The sequence below is a fragment of the Antedon mediterranea genome, chromosome 7 (assembly GCF_964355755.1).
Source record: "Antedon mediterranea chromosome 7, ecAntMedi1.1, whole genome shotgun sequence".
Taxonomy (NCBI): Eukaryota; Metazoa; Echinodermata; class Crinoidea; order Comatulida; family Antedonidae; genus Antedon; species Antedon mediterranea.
Window position 1 is genome coordinate 26862575 of NC_092676.1, and position 17477 is coordinate 26880051.

At 35.1% G+C, this 17477-nt stretch overlaps 1 protein-coding gene across 1 annotated transcript; it reads left to right on the plus strand.

Moving 5' to 3' along the window:
* Positions 1-12369: 12369 nt before the first annotated feature.
* Positions 12370-17196, plus strand: LOC140055096 (uncharacterized). Its single transcript, XM_072100308.1, has 6 exons — positions 12370-12616; positions 13183-13285; positions 15057-15266; positions 15931-16022; positions 16187-16574; positions 16751-17196. The coding sequence occupies exons 1-6, from the start codon at positions 12539-12541 to the stop codon at positions 17086-17088; spliced, it is 1209 nt and encodes a 402-aa protein (XP_071956409.1). The 5' UTR covers positions 12370-12538; the 3' UTR covers positions 17089-17196.
* The last annotated feature ends 281 nt before the right edge of the window (positions 17197-17477 follow it).

Consider the following 17477-nt stretch of genomic DNA (forward strand, 5'->3'; position numbering starts at 1 on the left):
CCACTCAAGAGTGCTCAAGGCGCATTAAAACAAGAAATATTTCTTACAAAAAACGCTGCTCGCTTATTGAAAAATATTTTTTATTTCAAATGTTTTTGAATGTGTCATTTTATTGTCACATAATAGTTATTTTACCTGAAAAAAATGTAATTTAAAGCAACAAATACTTAAATTGTCTGTCAGACAATGGTTTTTGGGTTTCTTTTCTTTTTTTATATGTGAATAAATATTATTTTTTTGTTACAGAAGTGAATACTCAATTTCTGTCACTTTAGTTAATTTTATTGCTAAGGTCAAATCTGGTGGTCACTTATCAAGTATCCTATTACAAACACAAACTTTAATGGCCTGTTTCGATAATAATTCAATGAATATCTGACAGTGAATATACCAGAAATGCTTAGGGATTTGTAATTTTAGCATGACATGTCCTAATAGACTCTTTCCCAGACGTTTTTTGGGTCTACTGTAGCAGCTGGAATCAATAAATTATAGTGGAGTTTCCATTTTCACAAAACTGTCTGTCCTTAGAACTATAACTGCTGCTTGCTTTAGCTTCTGATTGAGTAGTCCTAATGGGACGTAGCGGGCTAGAGCAGCAGCGTGAAAAATAATAACAAATCATACAAATGATAGGTCCATGTTCAACCTTTCTTCATTGCAACTTGGGCTCTCGTACTGTGCACACTAGAGCTTTCGGCTGAGCCAACTGGCACGAGTAACACTTGGCTCACTAAAAAAATTGCCGCAAACTATGTTCGCGTTCTATCGGACGCACACTAAACGCCTTCAGTACGCGAATTTCTGGATAATTACTTACTACGCTATACAGCACGTGCTGAAATATCATAATAAATCAGAACATGTCATGCGCAGTGGAATTTTTTAGTGAGCAGGAAGCTCACGTTCGGCGCACACATGAGGAAAATGGCACGCGTGCCAAAAAATACGATAGATATTTTCCTCAGCGGCACGCGTGGCCGATTCCTCACGAAATCCCCGGCGCACACTGTGAGGCAAGTGTTACTCTAGTGTGCGCCGGGCTTTACACGCGAAGTATCCGCGGCAAGCGTCAAATCGAAGCGAAAGTCGCGCGAAGTGAAAAAGTTGCCCAAGAAGGAGCAACTCAAGCGAATTCATGCGCGGAGCCTTGCGAACTCCAAATTCAATTCACCGCGCGTTGAAGTTAAAGGTAATTCCCACTGAAATAGTCCGTCGCGTCAAAATTACTGTTGCTTCACATTTAATTGTTCAGTTAGGACCGGCCTTCAGCAACGTGTCCAGATTCGTGACGACTATCTCTGTGTCATCCAGGACACCGAATTATGAATAGTCACAAATGTGTTTCCGAAATTTTGGAGATCTATAAATAGCATGCAATCTAAACACGACACGAATAATGACTATTTACACGGATACACTAATTGTGTAAGCACTTGTTCAGAGGACACTTAAGAAGAATCATAGCAGACAATAGACCCGGATCTAGGGAACAATCAACAAAACAGCATAACTGAAATAGTTAAATCAGACAGAAGAGAGCAATCAAAAGAATTATTGTATTGTGATTCAATATAATAGGCAAAGCAATGAAACACTATTAGATTCTACTTTCGGTTTTTTTCCAATGTATTTTTTGAGGAGCCTAGCCTCTTATTCCATTTTCCCAGGGTAGGAATGAGTAATATGGTATTTTTATAACACTGTTTACCACATTAGAATAACACTGTTTACCGTGTTAGATGAGGCATAACTGTCTGGAATTGATACAGGGTAGGCCTAGTAGTAAACACTGCTGTTGTGTGGGTATATTTTATGGAAGACTCTTCGCTAAGCAGAAGTATTGCGCTACTTTGTATGGCACGCACACGTGGTATAAACATGTACCGTATGACGCGTTTTGTTTTGTAGCTATAATTAAGCAACGAGCAATGTTGGCAGTTGAAACCAGGGAAGACACCATTCCATATAGTCTAGGATCTAGACGGAGTTTTGACTTAGTTTAAAAAAAAAAATTTTGTGTGCATATATAGCGTTTCATACGTATCGAAAAGCCGACTAGTAAACTAACATAAAAAAGACCTACAGACTTTGGGGTCTATCTATCTATCTACTTCTATCTTCCCTGGTAATCTAATAATAAACTTATAACTAATACCTGTATTCCGTTAAAGGCTATTATTCTAAACAGTATAACCATAGTAAGTCTATACTAATAATACATTAAAATAATAGGCCTACAAGAATAATAAACAATAAGAAACAGTAATAAAATACAAAAAACAAAAAGAGATAAATATAGTATTAATAGGTCTATACTATATTTACCTTATGAATAATTATGATATATGCGTATGTATGTTGGCCTACTGTTAAAAGTATTAGTAATCTTATTTACTATCATAATACACCCATCCCGCCTGTTATAAAAAAATAAACCGTATACGCAATCAATTCTTATTAACCCTGTGGTTAAAAAAAAATCACCTCATCGAAAATCGCATAATTTAAGCTAACAATAGTAATGATGGTAATAATTGAGTTAATACTTTGTTGATTGATAAGATCTTTAGTGTTTCAACATAAAACGGCGGAAATTCACTTACTGTTTAAACGATTTGTATAGGCCTACCGGTCTCACTTGAATAAGGATGCCGTAATTGAATAACCGCCCACCTAAATACAAAACTACCGATTGAAACATAATAAACTGGAGGCTTAGAATGAATGAAGCGAAGAATAGCTGAGATTAATTGATAGCTACCAAACCATAACAGGCCTAACAGTAATGTAATTTTTGTGATTCGATTATTTTTTTTGCCCCTTTTCAATTATTTTTTAACCATTTACATTTATTCAACAATATATATTTACATTCAAAAGTTAATTTTTTCCAACCATTGATTTACGCTCCAAAGTATTTAATTTAAATACAGTAGGCCTATTATTCTGAAAAGAAGATATTGAGTCTATAGTCCGCCTCCATATTTCAAACGTTTGTGCCTAGCCTATCAGCTGCTGCTGAATGCGAGCAGACAGACTCAGACTAATAGAAGTTGTATTAGCCACACGCTGCTGACTAAATTACCCGTTAATGTAAAATTAATTAACTGTATGTTTACCCTAAATATGCAGAAGTGTAATCAATGTATTATTTGGTAAAGTCTGAGCTTTGTGTTTTTTTATTCATCAATATGACACGTGCGCCAATGCAATTTACACCTTTGGGGGTACTTGAAATGTAGAACAAATGCCCCGGCATTAGTTACTTGCTAAATTGTTTATTTATTGGACATTGATAGAGAAACGTCAATATGTATGTTAGCTAAATGATTTTTAATGTTTCCAAAATGCGGACAGCATTGGCTTATACGCACTTAACGTTACGGAATAATACGATATGTTTGATAATTAGTTGCCTGAGCCAATAGTCCAACTGATAAGATTTAAAGAAGCCGGGTGAATTTTATTCCATTGTGTACTGATTAGGCCCTTAGAAATATATTACCGGAGCTTAGCTTTGTGTAATAAACATCAGACAGTGACAAGAAGGAGAATAGTAGTGCGGGATCGATTCCATAGTTAAACTAGACATGATGTGTGGTTGTTTAGGGGGAAATTTGATTATGGTTATTTTTAGTTAAAATGTATCATTTAATAACAATAAAGTACAGTAGTAGCATTTTGTACCAATTAACAAGTTTTTAAACAATTGAGGGCGACATACTACTTTTTCAGATACATCCTACAGTTTTTAGTCGCGTGGAAGCGACTCTATAGTTCACTATGTCGGTCGGTCGGTCTGTCTGTCGGTCTGTCTGTCGGTCTGTCTGTCTGTCTGTCGGTCCGGTATCACTATGCGTTTTATCGCTTTCTGACCTTATCTTGATATCAGTTTAATCTAGCTAGGTCAATTTTTCACAGTATATTCCTTATGGCCAGGAATCAATGTGGTTATGTTTTCACGGTGCGCAATAAAAAATTACGCGGTATACGCTTCTACGATTTTTTCGAAAGTTTTTGAAAAGATTATCCATAATCAATTATACAATTATCTTACAAAATGTAAAGTGTTAAGCAACAATCAATATGGATTTAGAAACAAACACTCAACTTCTCATGCTATGATTGACTTGGTCCATAAAATATTAAATGCATTTGAAAAAAAGGAATATGCACTTACTACCTTTATGGATTTGTCAAAAGCGTTTGACATTATCGATCACACAGTATTCTGTTGAGCAAATTGGCGCATTATGGTATAAGAGGCATCGTTTTAATGTGGTTTAGAAACTATTTAAGTGGCCGCAAACAATATGTTTATGCCAACGGTAGATCATCATGTTTAAAAGACACCAATATAGGGATGCCACAGGGTTCTGTTTTAGGACCACTTTTGTTTTTAATTTACATCAATGATATAAGTCGAGCAAGTAGTAAAATAGATATAATTAGTTTTGCTGACAACACAACTTGTATAACAAGGGGAGATGACCCTACAATGTTAAACCATACTATGAATATTGAACTAGAAAAAATAAACGTATGGCTTAAAGCAAATAAGCTGTTACTGAATGTCAGCAAAACTAATTACGTTGTTTTTAGAACTAGCCAAAAGAACTTTGACAAAAAACCAGTTTGAAATAAAAATGAATAATGTGTTATTACACAGAAAAGAAAATGTGACATTTCTAGGTGTAATTTTAAACGAAAATCTTAACTGGAAACATCACATACAGCTTATTAGGAAAAAAATGTCTAGGGCAATTGGTATACTTTTAAAAGTAAGAGAATTCTTTCCTCATAAAGTCCGTATTAGTCTTTATAACACCTTAGTATTACCTCACCTTCAGTATGGTAACTTAATATGGGGAAATACATACAAGAGCACGTTAGAAGTAATACTAAAACTCCAAAAGAGAGCTGTAAAATGCATTACCTTCTCTAAATCCAGACAAGCCTCAGAGCCACTGTTTAAGAAACTAAAAATATTAAACGTTTATGATATTTACAAAGTAAACGTCATAGGATTTATGGCAAACGTAAAATTCAATGAATTACCACATCACATTTTAAATATTTTTAATTACTGTGACAGTATTAGGCCTACTCATAACCTCAGAACAGAAACTGAATTCGAAATTCCCTTCACAAGACTAACTTGCAGTCAACAGTTTATACACATATATGGACCAAAATTGTGGAAAGAATTCACTTGTAATGGTGGTAATACACCGGTTATCTTAAAGAAACAAAATAAATGTATAAAAAAACAGGTTAAAAAATACTTTTTATCACTATATGCTGATTAACAACACCTTTGTTTATTTTATTTATACTTGTTCTTATGTAAAAGGGTCCTACAAAAAAACGAAGCTATAGCTTTTTTATGCAGGATCCCTTTTCTCAGTTGTACTGTAATTATGATGTACTGTAATTGATGACTAATAATAAATGTGGAATAAATGAAATGAAAATGAAAATTTATTTTCGATGAAATAAGAGTACATTTCAGGCAATTTTAAGCGTTTACAAAATTGCCATGAGTGCGCATATTTTTGCGCGCGCACTGCGCGTTAAATGTTATTGCGCACTCTTTTTGCCCGATTTCTGTTTTCTTGACTTACTTTTCAACTCGAAATTACGTTATACGAGCACGTCGAAAGTGACAGGCTACGCACGTGTAAATTAAAAAAAAATAAATGTTTTTAAACATTTCAACATTTTTAAACATGTTCAGTAATTTCGGTCAGTATGGTTCACTATGTCGGTCGGTCGGTCTGTCTGTCTGTCTGTCTGTCGGTCTGTCTGTCGGTCTGTCGGTCTGTCTGTCGGTCCGGTATCACTATGCATTGTAGCACGCGACTTAATGGCTGTTGGCCTTGTTAATCTTTATTTCACTATTATTATCAAATAAATTATTTTCATTTAGATTATACTAATCACGGTCACCTTAACCTTTGTACTTTCGAAACGTGTTCACTTTCAATGTTTTAATGTTGTAAATCTTTGATGAGGCCAATTTACACAGACGAGCGGTAACGGTAATATAAATATAGAATCTATGTTATTTCTTATTACCCGTAAAGCCTGGTTTCCATAAAATCGCTACACCGTCTCGCCGACTGCTGTCGCCGACAGAGCGTAGCGATTCTATGGAAACGCTAGAATTTATCGGGGATCTAGTACGCGAGCGCTACATATTCTTTGGTACACACGCATATACGATTCATCGCCGACAAAAATCGGCAAAGTTGAACATGGTTGAACTTTGCCGATTTGTCTGCGATGAATCGGGGAGACCTCCCCGATGCGCGTCGGCGACATCTGCGCGTGTAGCGATTTCAATGGAAACGGTGTAGCGATTTTATGGAAACCAGGCTTTACACAATACGCGGAGCGGACGGGCGGTTTCCGCGGAAGATAAATACAGATTCTATGTAGAACAAGCTACGCGGTTTTACCATTGCCGTTACCGCTCGTCTGTATAAATTGGCCTTTACGCGAACGCATTTAAAAATACGGTATTTTTCTAGAGTTAGAATTATGCTTGGTTCCCACTAGCGACGCAACGTAAGAAAATGCCCTTCCAATAATTGTGATTGCCCGTTCCTGCGTGAAATCAAACCTACGATGTTTGCAGCGTAGTTGGTTCCCACTTGTGATTACGCAATACAGCACTTTCTGTCGACACGTCGCTGTGTTGCGTTCTAGGGAACCACGCTTTATGGACAGTCTATAGTATAAGATATCTGATGCGCAAAGCACCTAATAATGCAACAATTATAGCTTTTGCGCAAGAAATTGAATGAAAACAGGATGGGGCTTTTATCTATGCCTATCCTGTATCAATAATGTGCTATATTAAGCGTGGTTCCCACTAGAGCGCAACGCAGAGACGTATTCACGCAAAGTTATGTATTGCGTAATCACAAGTGAGAACCGACGACGCAACAATGCTGTAGAAATCGCAGGTTTGATTTCACGCAGGTGGGGGAAAACACAATTATTGGAATGGCATTTGCTTATGTTGCGTCACAAGTGGAAACCAAGCGTTAAGCGTGGTTCCTACTAGCGACGCAACACAAGGACGTAACGCAACGCATGTGAATTGACCAATCACAAGCGATGGCTTATTCGCTTGTGATTGCTAACTGTCTATAACTTCGCTTGTCATTAATCAAGCTTGGTTCCCACTAGAACGTAACGCAAGAACGTAAACGCAACGCAAACGTTTTAACCAATGACAAGCGAAGTTATAGACAGTTAGCAATGACAAGCGAATAAGCCATCGCTTGTGATTGGTCAATTCACTTGCGTTGCGTTACGTCCTTGTGTTGCGTCGCTAGTGGGAACCACGCTTTAAAACGCTTGCGTTGCGTTTACGTCCTTGCGTTACGTTCTAGTGGGAACCAAGCTTAAGTATAGTATTCAATTAACGCATCGTTAAAATCGTATAATTTTTACAAGCCTTTTTATGATGCGCATTGAACACGTGCGCATAACCATGGGTAGCTAGCTCTTCCTTGACAACGCAAGCCCGTGATGATCGCTATAGATATGAAGCAGTTGTCAGCTAACACATGCAAACAGGCCTAATCTCAATATTTCACACTGTGAACCACTTGAATTTATGTCATATTTACGTTGAACAAACATAAATACGCCTATAACACATTACGGACCTCGTAAACCAGGTCTACACAGGTGCTGTAGTTTCATACATTTTACAAAACTAAGTTCTACATTAATTTACTTATCCCAATGACACGTGCTGTAAGCATTAATTGATTTTGATTTTAATTAATATATTATTTAAGTCTTAATAAACTCATGTAATATTTACATTAACTTGACTTTGGGCAAATAGTGCCACGTGACATTTGGGACACTGACAAAAAACCATTACTGATTTATTAGCGATATAGTATAACCGTACCTATAACGTGTACCGCAAAGTTCTGTCTCCAGACTATCAAACCTGAATACCCCCCAAACAATGTGATGTGCCCATATATGGACACGATGACGTCATATTTCTACAATATTTTGGCACATCAGATTTTTTTGTCACATAATGTTTGATAGTGTTGATACAGTTTTAGTCTTCGTACATGAAGCATCAGTTTCAAGGTCTGCAGTTTAACTCGTTAATTAGTTGTCTTTCTCGTTTCTAACCATCAAAACGGGTTTTAACTTCACCTGTTTACAGCAAATGCATTTGAAACGCTTTATTTCAAAACATGACGCCTATAAACGCGGCCTTTTAAAAAACGGATGATAACTTTCGAATCTATTGCAATCAAGTAATGCAAATATAATTAGTTAAATATTGTATTTATTTTATTTTTAGATTGGTAAGCATGACCATAAAGCAGGCCGATTATGGGCAAAGCCAAAGCACCTGCCATAGGCCTACTTTTGTACGAAATGTCTTTATCTCATGTGTCTATCAACGAACAAAGAATAAATTACATTCATTATGCTTACTACGTAGGCCTAGCTTTTTGTGGTCGTTGCTAGGCCTACAGATTGGGGTCATTGCATATCGTAATCTTAAAGATGTATTTTCCCCCTGAAAAAAAAAATTCTTAAACATTTTTGTTGTTGAATATGCCATTTTAATGTCACCTAAAAGTTATCCACTTTGACCAAAAATTGGATTGAAAAAATGTTTAATTTAAAACAAAAAATAGCCAAATTGGCTGCCAGCCAATGGGTTTTTGATTGAATTTAAACATTTATTTTGTCATTTTATAAGTGAAAACATTATTTTTGTAGGTTTTTAAATTCTACGAAAGTAATTAACTACAATGTCTATTCAACGTCTGATTTTATTAATCTTTATTTTTCATGTTTTTGGGGGACAATACATCTTTAACATAAGTACATGAAGTAAAACAATATAGATTTCTTTGGTGGAGTGACATTTTGACATAATTATTTGGCTTAGGATTATGATAATGATGTTAATCAGGAAAAATGAATAGCGCCCTCGTATTCGTCACAAACTTCGGAATACAAACTTACGTTGAACTGAGATATTCAGGATTTTTTATTACGTTCCTACTATTATTATTTTATTGAATAAGTTAATGTCTATGTAAGTTGCGGCGGCCAGGGGGTGCGGGGTTCGAACAAATAAATTGAAATTAATATTCGGACGACACCCTCATCATTGTCCGTAAAAGATTGGACCCCACGCTTTTTGCCCATCGTTGTAGATTTCAAACGAGGATAGGCCTACAGTACGACCAGTTAAACAATGCATACGTCACTAGCCTCTTGAAGCGTTGTACATTTTCGAAACTTGGTTAACTATTGTACGATTCTGTTTCGATTTGCTCTCTTTTGTATTGCGTAACTGTGTTAATCTATACGGAGATATGTTAACAATTAAAGAAATAAAATTGACAAAGCCATAAAATAATTATTACAAGAGCAAACATAGTGTAGATCGCTTTGTTTATGGTTTGATAACGTTTTGTTTTGCAAAAGATGTTTTGAAAGTAACGAATGATTGATTGAGTAAAGTGGCTCGTATCGTCGGCGGCAAAGCTGCTCTCGCGAACAAGTATCAACCGCTGTAGAATAATAATCGCTCTAGAACCTCTATTACGCGTACGGGGACGTCTTCGGCACCCAAAAACGTGTCCTCTGAATGGCCGGATTGTTAAATTATATTTTTTGGCCAAAGCACGTCACCCGTCAAATAAACGTCGCTCACAATATAACACGCTGCGGCGATCGACGTTTTAGGCTGCGCACACAATATAAAAGCCACGTAAAATGTGTGTAGGTATGCGATTACGATGAGAGAAGAATGGTTGAGGATAATGACGATAAAGATGATGATGATGATGATTGTTGAATATTATATAAATAAATAATAAGAACGCAATTTAGTGAGTAGGCCGCCTCCTATACTGTGACGACGACGAAAAACAAATGTTATGGCCGCCTCCTATACTGTGACGACGACGAAAAACAAAATAATGTTATGGCCGCCTCCTATACTGTGACGACGACGAAAAACAAATGTTATGGCCGCCTCCTATACTGTGACGACGACGAAAAACAAATGTTATGGCCGCCTCCTATACTGTGACGACGACGAAAAACAAATGTTATGGCCACCTCCTTATACTGTGACGACGACGAAAAACAAATGTTATGGCCGCCTCCTATACTGTGACGACGACGAAAAACAAATGGTATGGCCGCCTTCTATACTGTAACAACTTCGTCGGAAAACAAATGTTATGTCACATAATTTGCGAATGTATGTGACCGCGTTTTGCGATAATTTCAGGGGGATAACTCGACCTCGTTATGATATCTGGGGGAACGCATGACCCCAATATTTCATAATTTCCTCATTCTACCTAAGATTTATAGGTAGCAATCATACATTACAAATTTGAATAATAAAATTAGATCACATACGGTGCCAATTCCCACACATTGGACCTCGTGGGAAAGCCTCGATCTTCACTAAAGGGACACCAGATAAATCATCACAGGAAAAACAGAGCAAAACAAGAATAAAAGTTAAAGGGTCAGTAGGCTATATTCTGTTTATTATTGACATCTCAACGTATGTTTTTGGTTCCCACGAATGTTCCCTCAATTTTCTCGAGCAATGAAATCAAGTCGAGTGAATTTTGGATAATATTACACGTTTTATGTGTCATTATAAGACCACTTATATGTTAGCCATTTATAGAAAGAACGTTTCAGGGACTTAAATGAAACAGGACCGTCCCATCCCCGTCATCTGACGTGCATGTGTCTAATCTGAATAGGCTTTAGATACGGCTGCGCTCCAATATGGTTAATAAATAGCCAACATACTATAAGATCTGATTGGAACGGTAGCTTAATAACAAGGTAATTACTGAAAGTAATAAATACAAATAAAACATCATACCAAACAGAAAATGCTCGACAAAATGATTAATTAATTTGAGGTAAGTCTTATAACGTATTCGAAATATTTGTCTTAGACAATTTTTGCCAGTAGGCCTATAGGCTACAGCCTATATACTAGGACCAAAACTTAGTAACAGTAGCCAACAGGTACAGTAATGCCTGACTCTCCCTTTAAATAATGTAACGTAAAATAATAACTTAATTAGGTCCGTATTTCAAGGTAAACGGTTTGTGTTTCCCCCCGCCGACAACCTTCACACTGTCTTACCTAGTTTCTCATCACCATTAAGTACTACCAAATTCAGTAGGTTAGATGTCATGACAACCAGACGCGAGTGATTTACAACTCTTTACCTTATAATAAAAAAATAAATATTAAACATTCGACGATTCTAAATTTTATCCGGAAATGTACGGCTAATTGGGATAATTTAGATTGTGCAATAAATATATATTTTTTGATATACACTATGTATCAACAAAGGTATTGTTATTCCCCAATTACCACCTAGATTCTTGACCGATAAAGTAAAAATAGTAAAAATTAAAAATGATTACAGGTGATTGATTGACTGGTATGTACGTATGCGTATACCATTTAGTATATGTATTCGAAACATTTAAAGAAGAGAATGCAAAATTAAGCATTAGGACCAGAATTTGTCAGTGCGTTCAAACGATGATAATGTACGAATTAATTAGCTGTTAGTGGCGGTTTCATCGCTGTTGGTTGTAAACTGAATAAAATAAATAAATGTACGCGCGCGTCAACATTGTGGTTTGCGTATTTATTGCGTTTTTGGTAATCAGGTTCTAGTTCAAACCGTTTAGTTCTCATTTAGTCATATGAGTCTGCGCAGAATATCTCTTAGACTCAACAGTTGTATTTTAATTGTTAGATATTCATAAATATAAATTCGAACAATACAATACTATATTCCTACAGTGAAGTAGGCACTTTTTTTTATTCTGGTTAGATCTTTCCCTTTATATGAATTATCTATCTGGCCGCCATTACCATTTAAGAATTTTTCATCAGTTGCAGATCATTTTTTTTTTCGTTTACGTTCTTTGAAATTCACTAATATATCGATATCACGTAGGCTTATCGTATTTAATTTTGATATAAACAATTTGTTAACAAAAAACAATTATCAAATGTATAATTAGTTAACGTTATCGCGTATTTGAATACCATTTGATAACATTCTTTTCATTTGACAACTATGCTTGATGAGATAGAAACTAAAACTCAAGATAAAGTTAGTTGGTGCCAGGCGTACGTAAAAAGGAGTTGCGACGACGACAAAATTCAACCAATCAAAACAGCCGTATCACATCTTCCGGTATGAATGAGTCTGTCAAAATATTCGATTTGTATTCATTTTATTAATCTATTGTAAATAAATGCTTTTCGTTTAAATTGATTAACTTGAATCGCTCGGTACAGGTTGACGGAGAAACGTTCTAAACAGGTTGATGTACGTACGATAAAAAGAACGAGTCACAGTGCGCATCATTTACTGTCTACAAGAAGACGTAGTCTGATTTTCACCGCGTACTTCGAAAGAAACTTTTAGTGGGTTTTTTCTCGAAAATAACCAAAATGACACAAGAATATTTTTCAAAATGTCAGGAGGCATTTTCGTTTTTTCAATCTCACGATGATATTTCCTCTCCTGATGTAAGCATTTTTTGTTTTTATTTTTTAACTCGTTTTTTGTATGTATACTTTTCAGTAGACGCAATAAGATATAGACCTAATTAGAGGAGTTTAAAATTTGTTTTATGTTTATAATGGCGTTTTAAATTGAAACACTTTACATAAAAGTTTAAGGAAAATGTACATTATGTCATTCATCCAAGTAAATATAATATGAGTCCAGTTGATTTGTTTTAATTTACTTAATGTAATACTTCTTGTATATCGAGTAAATCAATGTGTTTAATGTGATATATTATAATAATTTGTAACTTTCTTTTATGAAATTCATTTTCTTCAATATGAGGATATAATAATGTGCATTATTTACCTTTGCCTGCTATTATTTAACAGTGAACATTTTTTCTTTTCTATTAGTTTGTTAATAATTACATGATTATTGATAGGCCAATACCGTAATTATTAAGACATTAATCTAGGCATATTTTCCCTCATTCGCATAACGTTAAGACGTACATCTTATTTCTTACGGTAGGAATTATTTTAGGAAATTTGCTGAATTTAATGTTTAAAATAATTTGTTTTAGGGTATTGACAACCTGTACAGTAAGATCAATCAGGACTGGCAGACGACACAGTCGTATGACGTCAGATCGCAAGTTTGCGCTAACCTCAACTTAAAGTCAACAGGTAAGACAACTCCTGCACCCCCCCCCCCTCCCCTCTCAAATATATTGTACAAAACCAGTGTACAATTGTTTATTACTGTATTACCGTATATGTTCGAACAAACGCCCGGAGGGTTTTTAGAGGAGCGTTTATTCAAGGGAGGCGTTCATTCTGGGGATGCGTTTATTTTTGGGGGTGTAAAATCACTGTTAAAATAATAGCAGGCAATGGCAATAAAATGCACATTAATCGTCATATTGAAGAAAATGAATTTCATAAAAGAAAGTCAAATAAATTCTTCCTAAATATGAAAAAATACAACACAATTAATATCAAGAAATTCGTGGTCAATTGTAGATCAATTCTACTACATAGTATAGTATTTGAGGAAAAAAATCAAAGGCAGACGAAGATAAGTATTGACTTACCGTAATGTACGTAAAGATGGCTTATTTCAAAAAATTACAACCATCTATATATAATTGTTTAAATTCATCCTAATTTTAGACTGTTCGCGGTACTAGACGTACTATTTATTTTGCATCAAAAGTATATATATTTCTTTTACAGCAATATTTCTATTTAAGTGTAATTTATATAATCATAATGAACGGAAAACATGGTATTTGATACAAAATGGGTTATGCAACGAGCCGAAGCTCTTTTAAACACATTACCATTTAAATAATATCTAATTAGCAAAAACAATAAAAGTAAAAATACATAAAATTATTACATAATGAATATTTTTCAGCCGTTCAAGTAATTATTATTTTAAAGGGCTTAATATGTATTTATCGACCTCTATATTGTGGCGTATTCACCTGCAGTGCATGTTTCAAAACTGTTGTGAAAAGAACACACAAACAATGTGAAGTTAAACCACAAGTCGATTAGTTTAAATCTCCCTGTAAGAAACACAAAGTATTCGAAGCAAACTGGTTGTGTTTGTAATAATACATGTAAGGTATGTTCAATGCAAATGAAACTCGGAGATGGTAAAAAAGAACTAAATTGAATTATCATATCCTTGATTCGTATGCAATATTGTTTCAACGTTTTCTTAAGCAAATCAAATCCCATAGGACCTTGGTATTACTGTTGGACAATGATGTGGTGCTTTGCCGGGGAAATTTATAGGAATGTTATGAAGAGTTTCTCTAGAGATACATGCCCACACCTTATGCTGTGAAAATTTTACTCAATAAAATATATATTTAAATAAAACATTGAATGTAACTAGCATAGGCTACTCATTGTAATGTAGGGTCTAAAGCCTGTTTTACATTAGCGAATATTTTCGCGCCAACTTTCACGATTTCTGATTGGTTCCGTAAGTTTTCAAGTCAAATGAAAATATCACCACTTTCAATTCGCGCGAATAAATTCGTCTAGTAAAAAAAGGCTTAACCCTCAAATAACATCTCCGGTAATGTTTGCTCGTGTACACATTTTTTGTTGTCTATAACTTTAAAGATGAATTGTCCCCCTAAAAAAAAAAATTCTTAACATTTTTTTTTTAATATGCCATTAAAAAAAATGTATTTACCTAAAAAACTGTTATTTAAAGCAAAACATAGTCAAATTGGCAGCCAATGGGTTTTGGTTGAATTTAACCATTTAGTTTATCATTTAAGTGAAAACATAAATTTGTTCTGGTTTTTTTTTCTACGGAAGGGATTAACTTTTATTAAAACTACAAAATAATCTATTCAAAGTCTAATTTTATCAATCTTTATTTTTCATGTTTTTAATGTAAATACATTATGATAATATACTTGAATATTCTTAGACCCCCAGACTTGGGACATCGACGATGTACAGGTGTGGTTGCGATGGGTCTCCACAACCTGTCTTAAAATGGACCAGTCTGACATACCTCCTGTGTGTATGGATGGTAGGTCCTTGTCTAGCTGTACTGAGGATAACTTTAGGGAGATGCTCCAGGTTTCACCGATGGTTGCAGCTAATATTTACCAAATATTTAAATCATGGTACCAAGGTAAATATAATATTGGTTCTTAATTGTTTCAGATCTAATAAAGCCAAGTGTCATATTTAGGACTCGAAGTGTTTCATTAACAGGGGAGTCCTCAGAGCTCTGTCTACGCTAACTTTATGTAACAAAAAATGTGGTGTGCCCATATATGGACACGACATATCATTGCTATCTTTATTATTCATTTGTCATCATATTCGCTATATGCCATGCAGCTGTACTTTTTTCTGTTCTTTTTTTATTTTTTATTCCAACTTTTATCTACTGGTTTTATATATATTTTGTATTTCTTTATTGTTTAATTAATTTATTTTCTTTATTTATTTTTTTTTTCTTCTCTTAATTTAAATATTTTGTAAAGGCAATCCCGTCACAAGATTGTAATCTTTTTGGGATTTGCCTTCGTCCATTTTCTTGTTTTATCACTTGCCATTTTGTTTTTGTTACTTTTGTCTTTTGGACGTGAATAAATGTTCCTTGAATTGAATTGAATTGAACCATATTTGGCATATCATTACCATATTTGGGCACTTCACACTTATTTTGTCAAAAAAGTTTGATAGTGTATAGACAGAGCTTTCTACAAGATAGGCATCCCAGCACATAACACCGTTTTCTACGATTATAAGACACTTTTTCCTAACGATTTTTTTTCTCAAAATTGTAGATGACGTTCAGACAATAAAAGCAATGACGTCAGGTGGAGGATTATGGGATAGTTTGTATGTTCAAGAACCCGTTATCTCTACAACTATGAATGTAAATATATTTTTAAAATAATATGCATTTAAAAATGTTTTTTTCACACACAGTTTGGTAGTTTAGAGCTTAAGAGCCAGATAAAATCGAAAATAATTAATTCCATACTGACAGACTGATCAACGAATTTTTGTATTTTTAATTTTGTGTAATTCATTTTAAAGTATGAACCCCCGATGGAAACTTTCCAACCAGACTACCACGAACCCCAGTTTGAACAACAACAACATCACCAGCACCAAGTCAACGTCGCACACTCTTCAGTTGATTGCGAAGCATGGCAGACACCAGTGTCGCCCAGTGGATATTTCTTCAACTCGGCACATGCTCCGTACGACCGACCTCTCGATTTCGGACGCCCACCCCCTGAATTCGGACGTCCGCCCCCCGTGTGTCATTACTACCCAATATCGGCTTCATGTCCGAGCAGTATGAGTGGGTGTCAGACCTCACCGTGTGACACCGTCATGGTGCCACACCAAGAACTCGATAAGCAACCGAAGAAAAGACGAGGCCCGGGAAGACCAAAACTTATAAGACCACCTAAAACAAGTGAGTTGAAAAGAAAACTATTCATAACATTAACTATTTCTTATACTAATCGGAAGTGGTGTTTGATATGGCCAAAAAGTTTGGCATTCATGTTGTTGAGTTCTAGCTTTTCGAGAATATTAAGAATAGACCTAATATACGTTTAATAAGTTTAACTTTCGTTCTATTATTTACAGAAAAACTACAATTGTTTGAATTTCTGCTCGAATACCTTGAGAATCCGTGCTCGCCTCACTTAGAATGGATTGATAAGTCAACTGGACTGTTTCGGTTCCAATCCGCTCACAAAGAAGACTTTGCAAATAAATGGGGCGATTATAAAGGCAACAGGAATATGACGTATCAGAACTTAGCGCGTGCACTGCGTAACTATTGCCACAGCAATATTAAAATTATGCTGAACGAGAAAAGAAAGCTGCACTACCGTTTTAATATTGAAGCTATACTCGAGCACCCGACAAAGTTTAAATGTATATTTCGCTCTTACGCAAAACATACGACGAGGAAAAGCTAAACTATCTTGAAAAACAGTATACATTGGAAGACAATGTGTGTTACCAATACAGAAACTGGAATGAAGAAAAAGAAAAATGATATCCAAATTCTCCGCGTACGAACATTACAAGTATATAGCATTTCAATAAACAATAGGCTATTATTATTATGCCTATTACTAGTAGTAAATATTATTGTAAATATTTATGTATCTATTGAGTTTTTAATTAAACAGATGTTGATAAAATCAATACATTTGGATTTATTGTTATATCGTCGCGTGATTAAAAAGTGTATGTGTCGATCACATGGCGAAATGGTCATGGGATAAAAGTTTTGCAACTATGGCACGCCGATTATTTATTGGTAAAAGTTGAATACCTTGAGTATATTTAAGATTATATGACG

Coding starts and splice junctions, on each gene's coding strand:
- LOC140055096 (XM_072100308.1), top strand. CDS start 12,539: ATGACACAAGAATATTTTTCAAAATGTCAGGAGGCATTTTCGTTTTTT. Junction 12,617..13,182: donor ATGATATTTCCTCTCCTGAT/GTAAGCATTTTT, acceptor AATTTGTTTTAG/GGTATTGACAACCTGTACAG. Junction 15,267..15,930: donor ATTTAAATCATGGTACCAAG/GTAAATATAATA, acceptor TCAAAATTGTAG/ATGACGTTCAGACAATAAAA.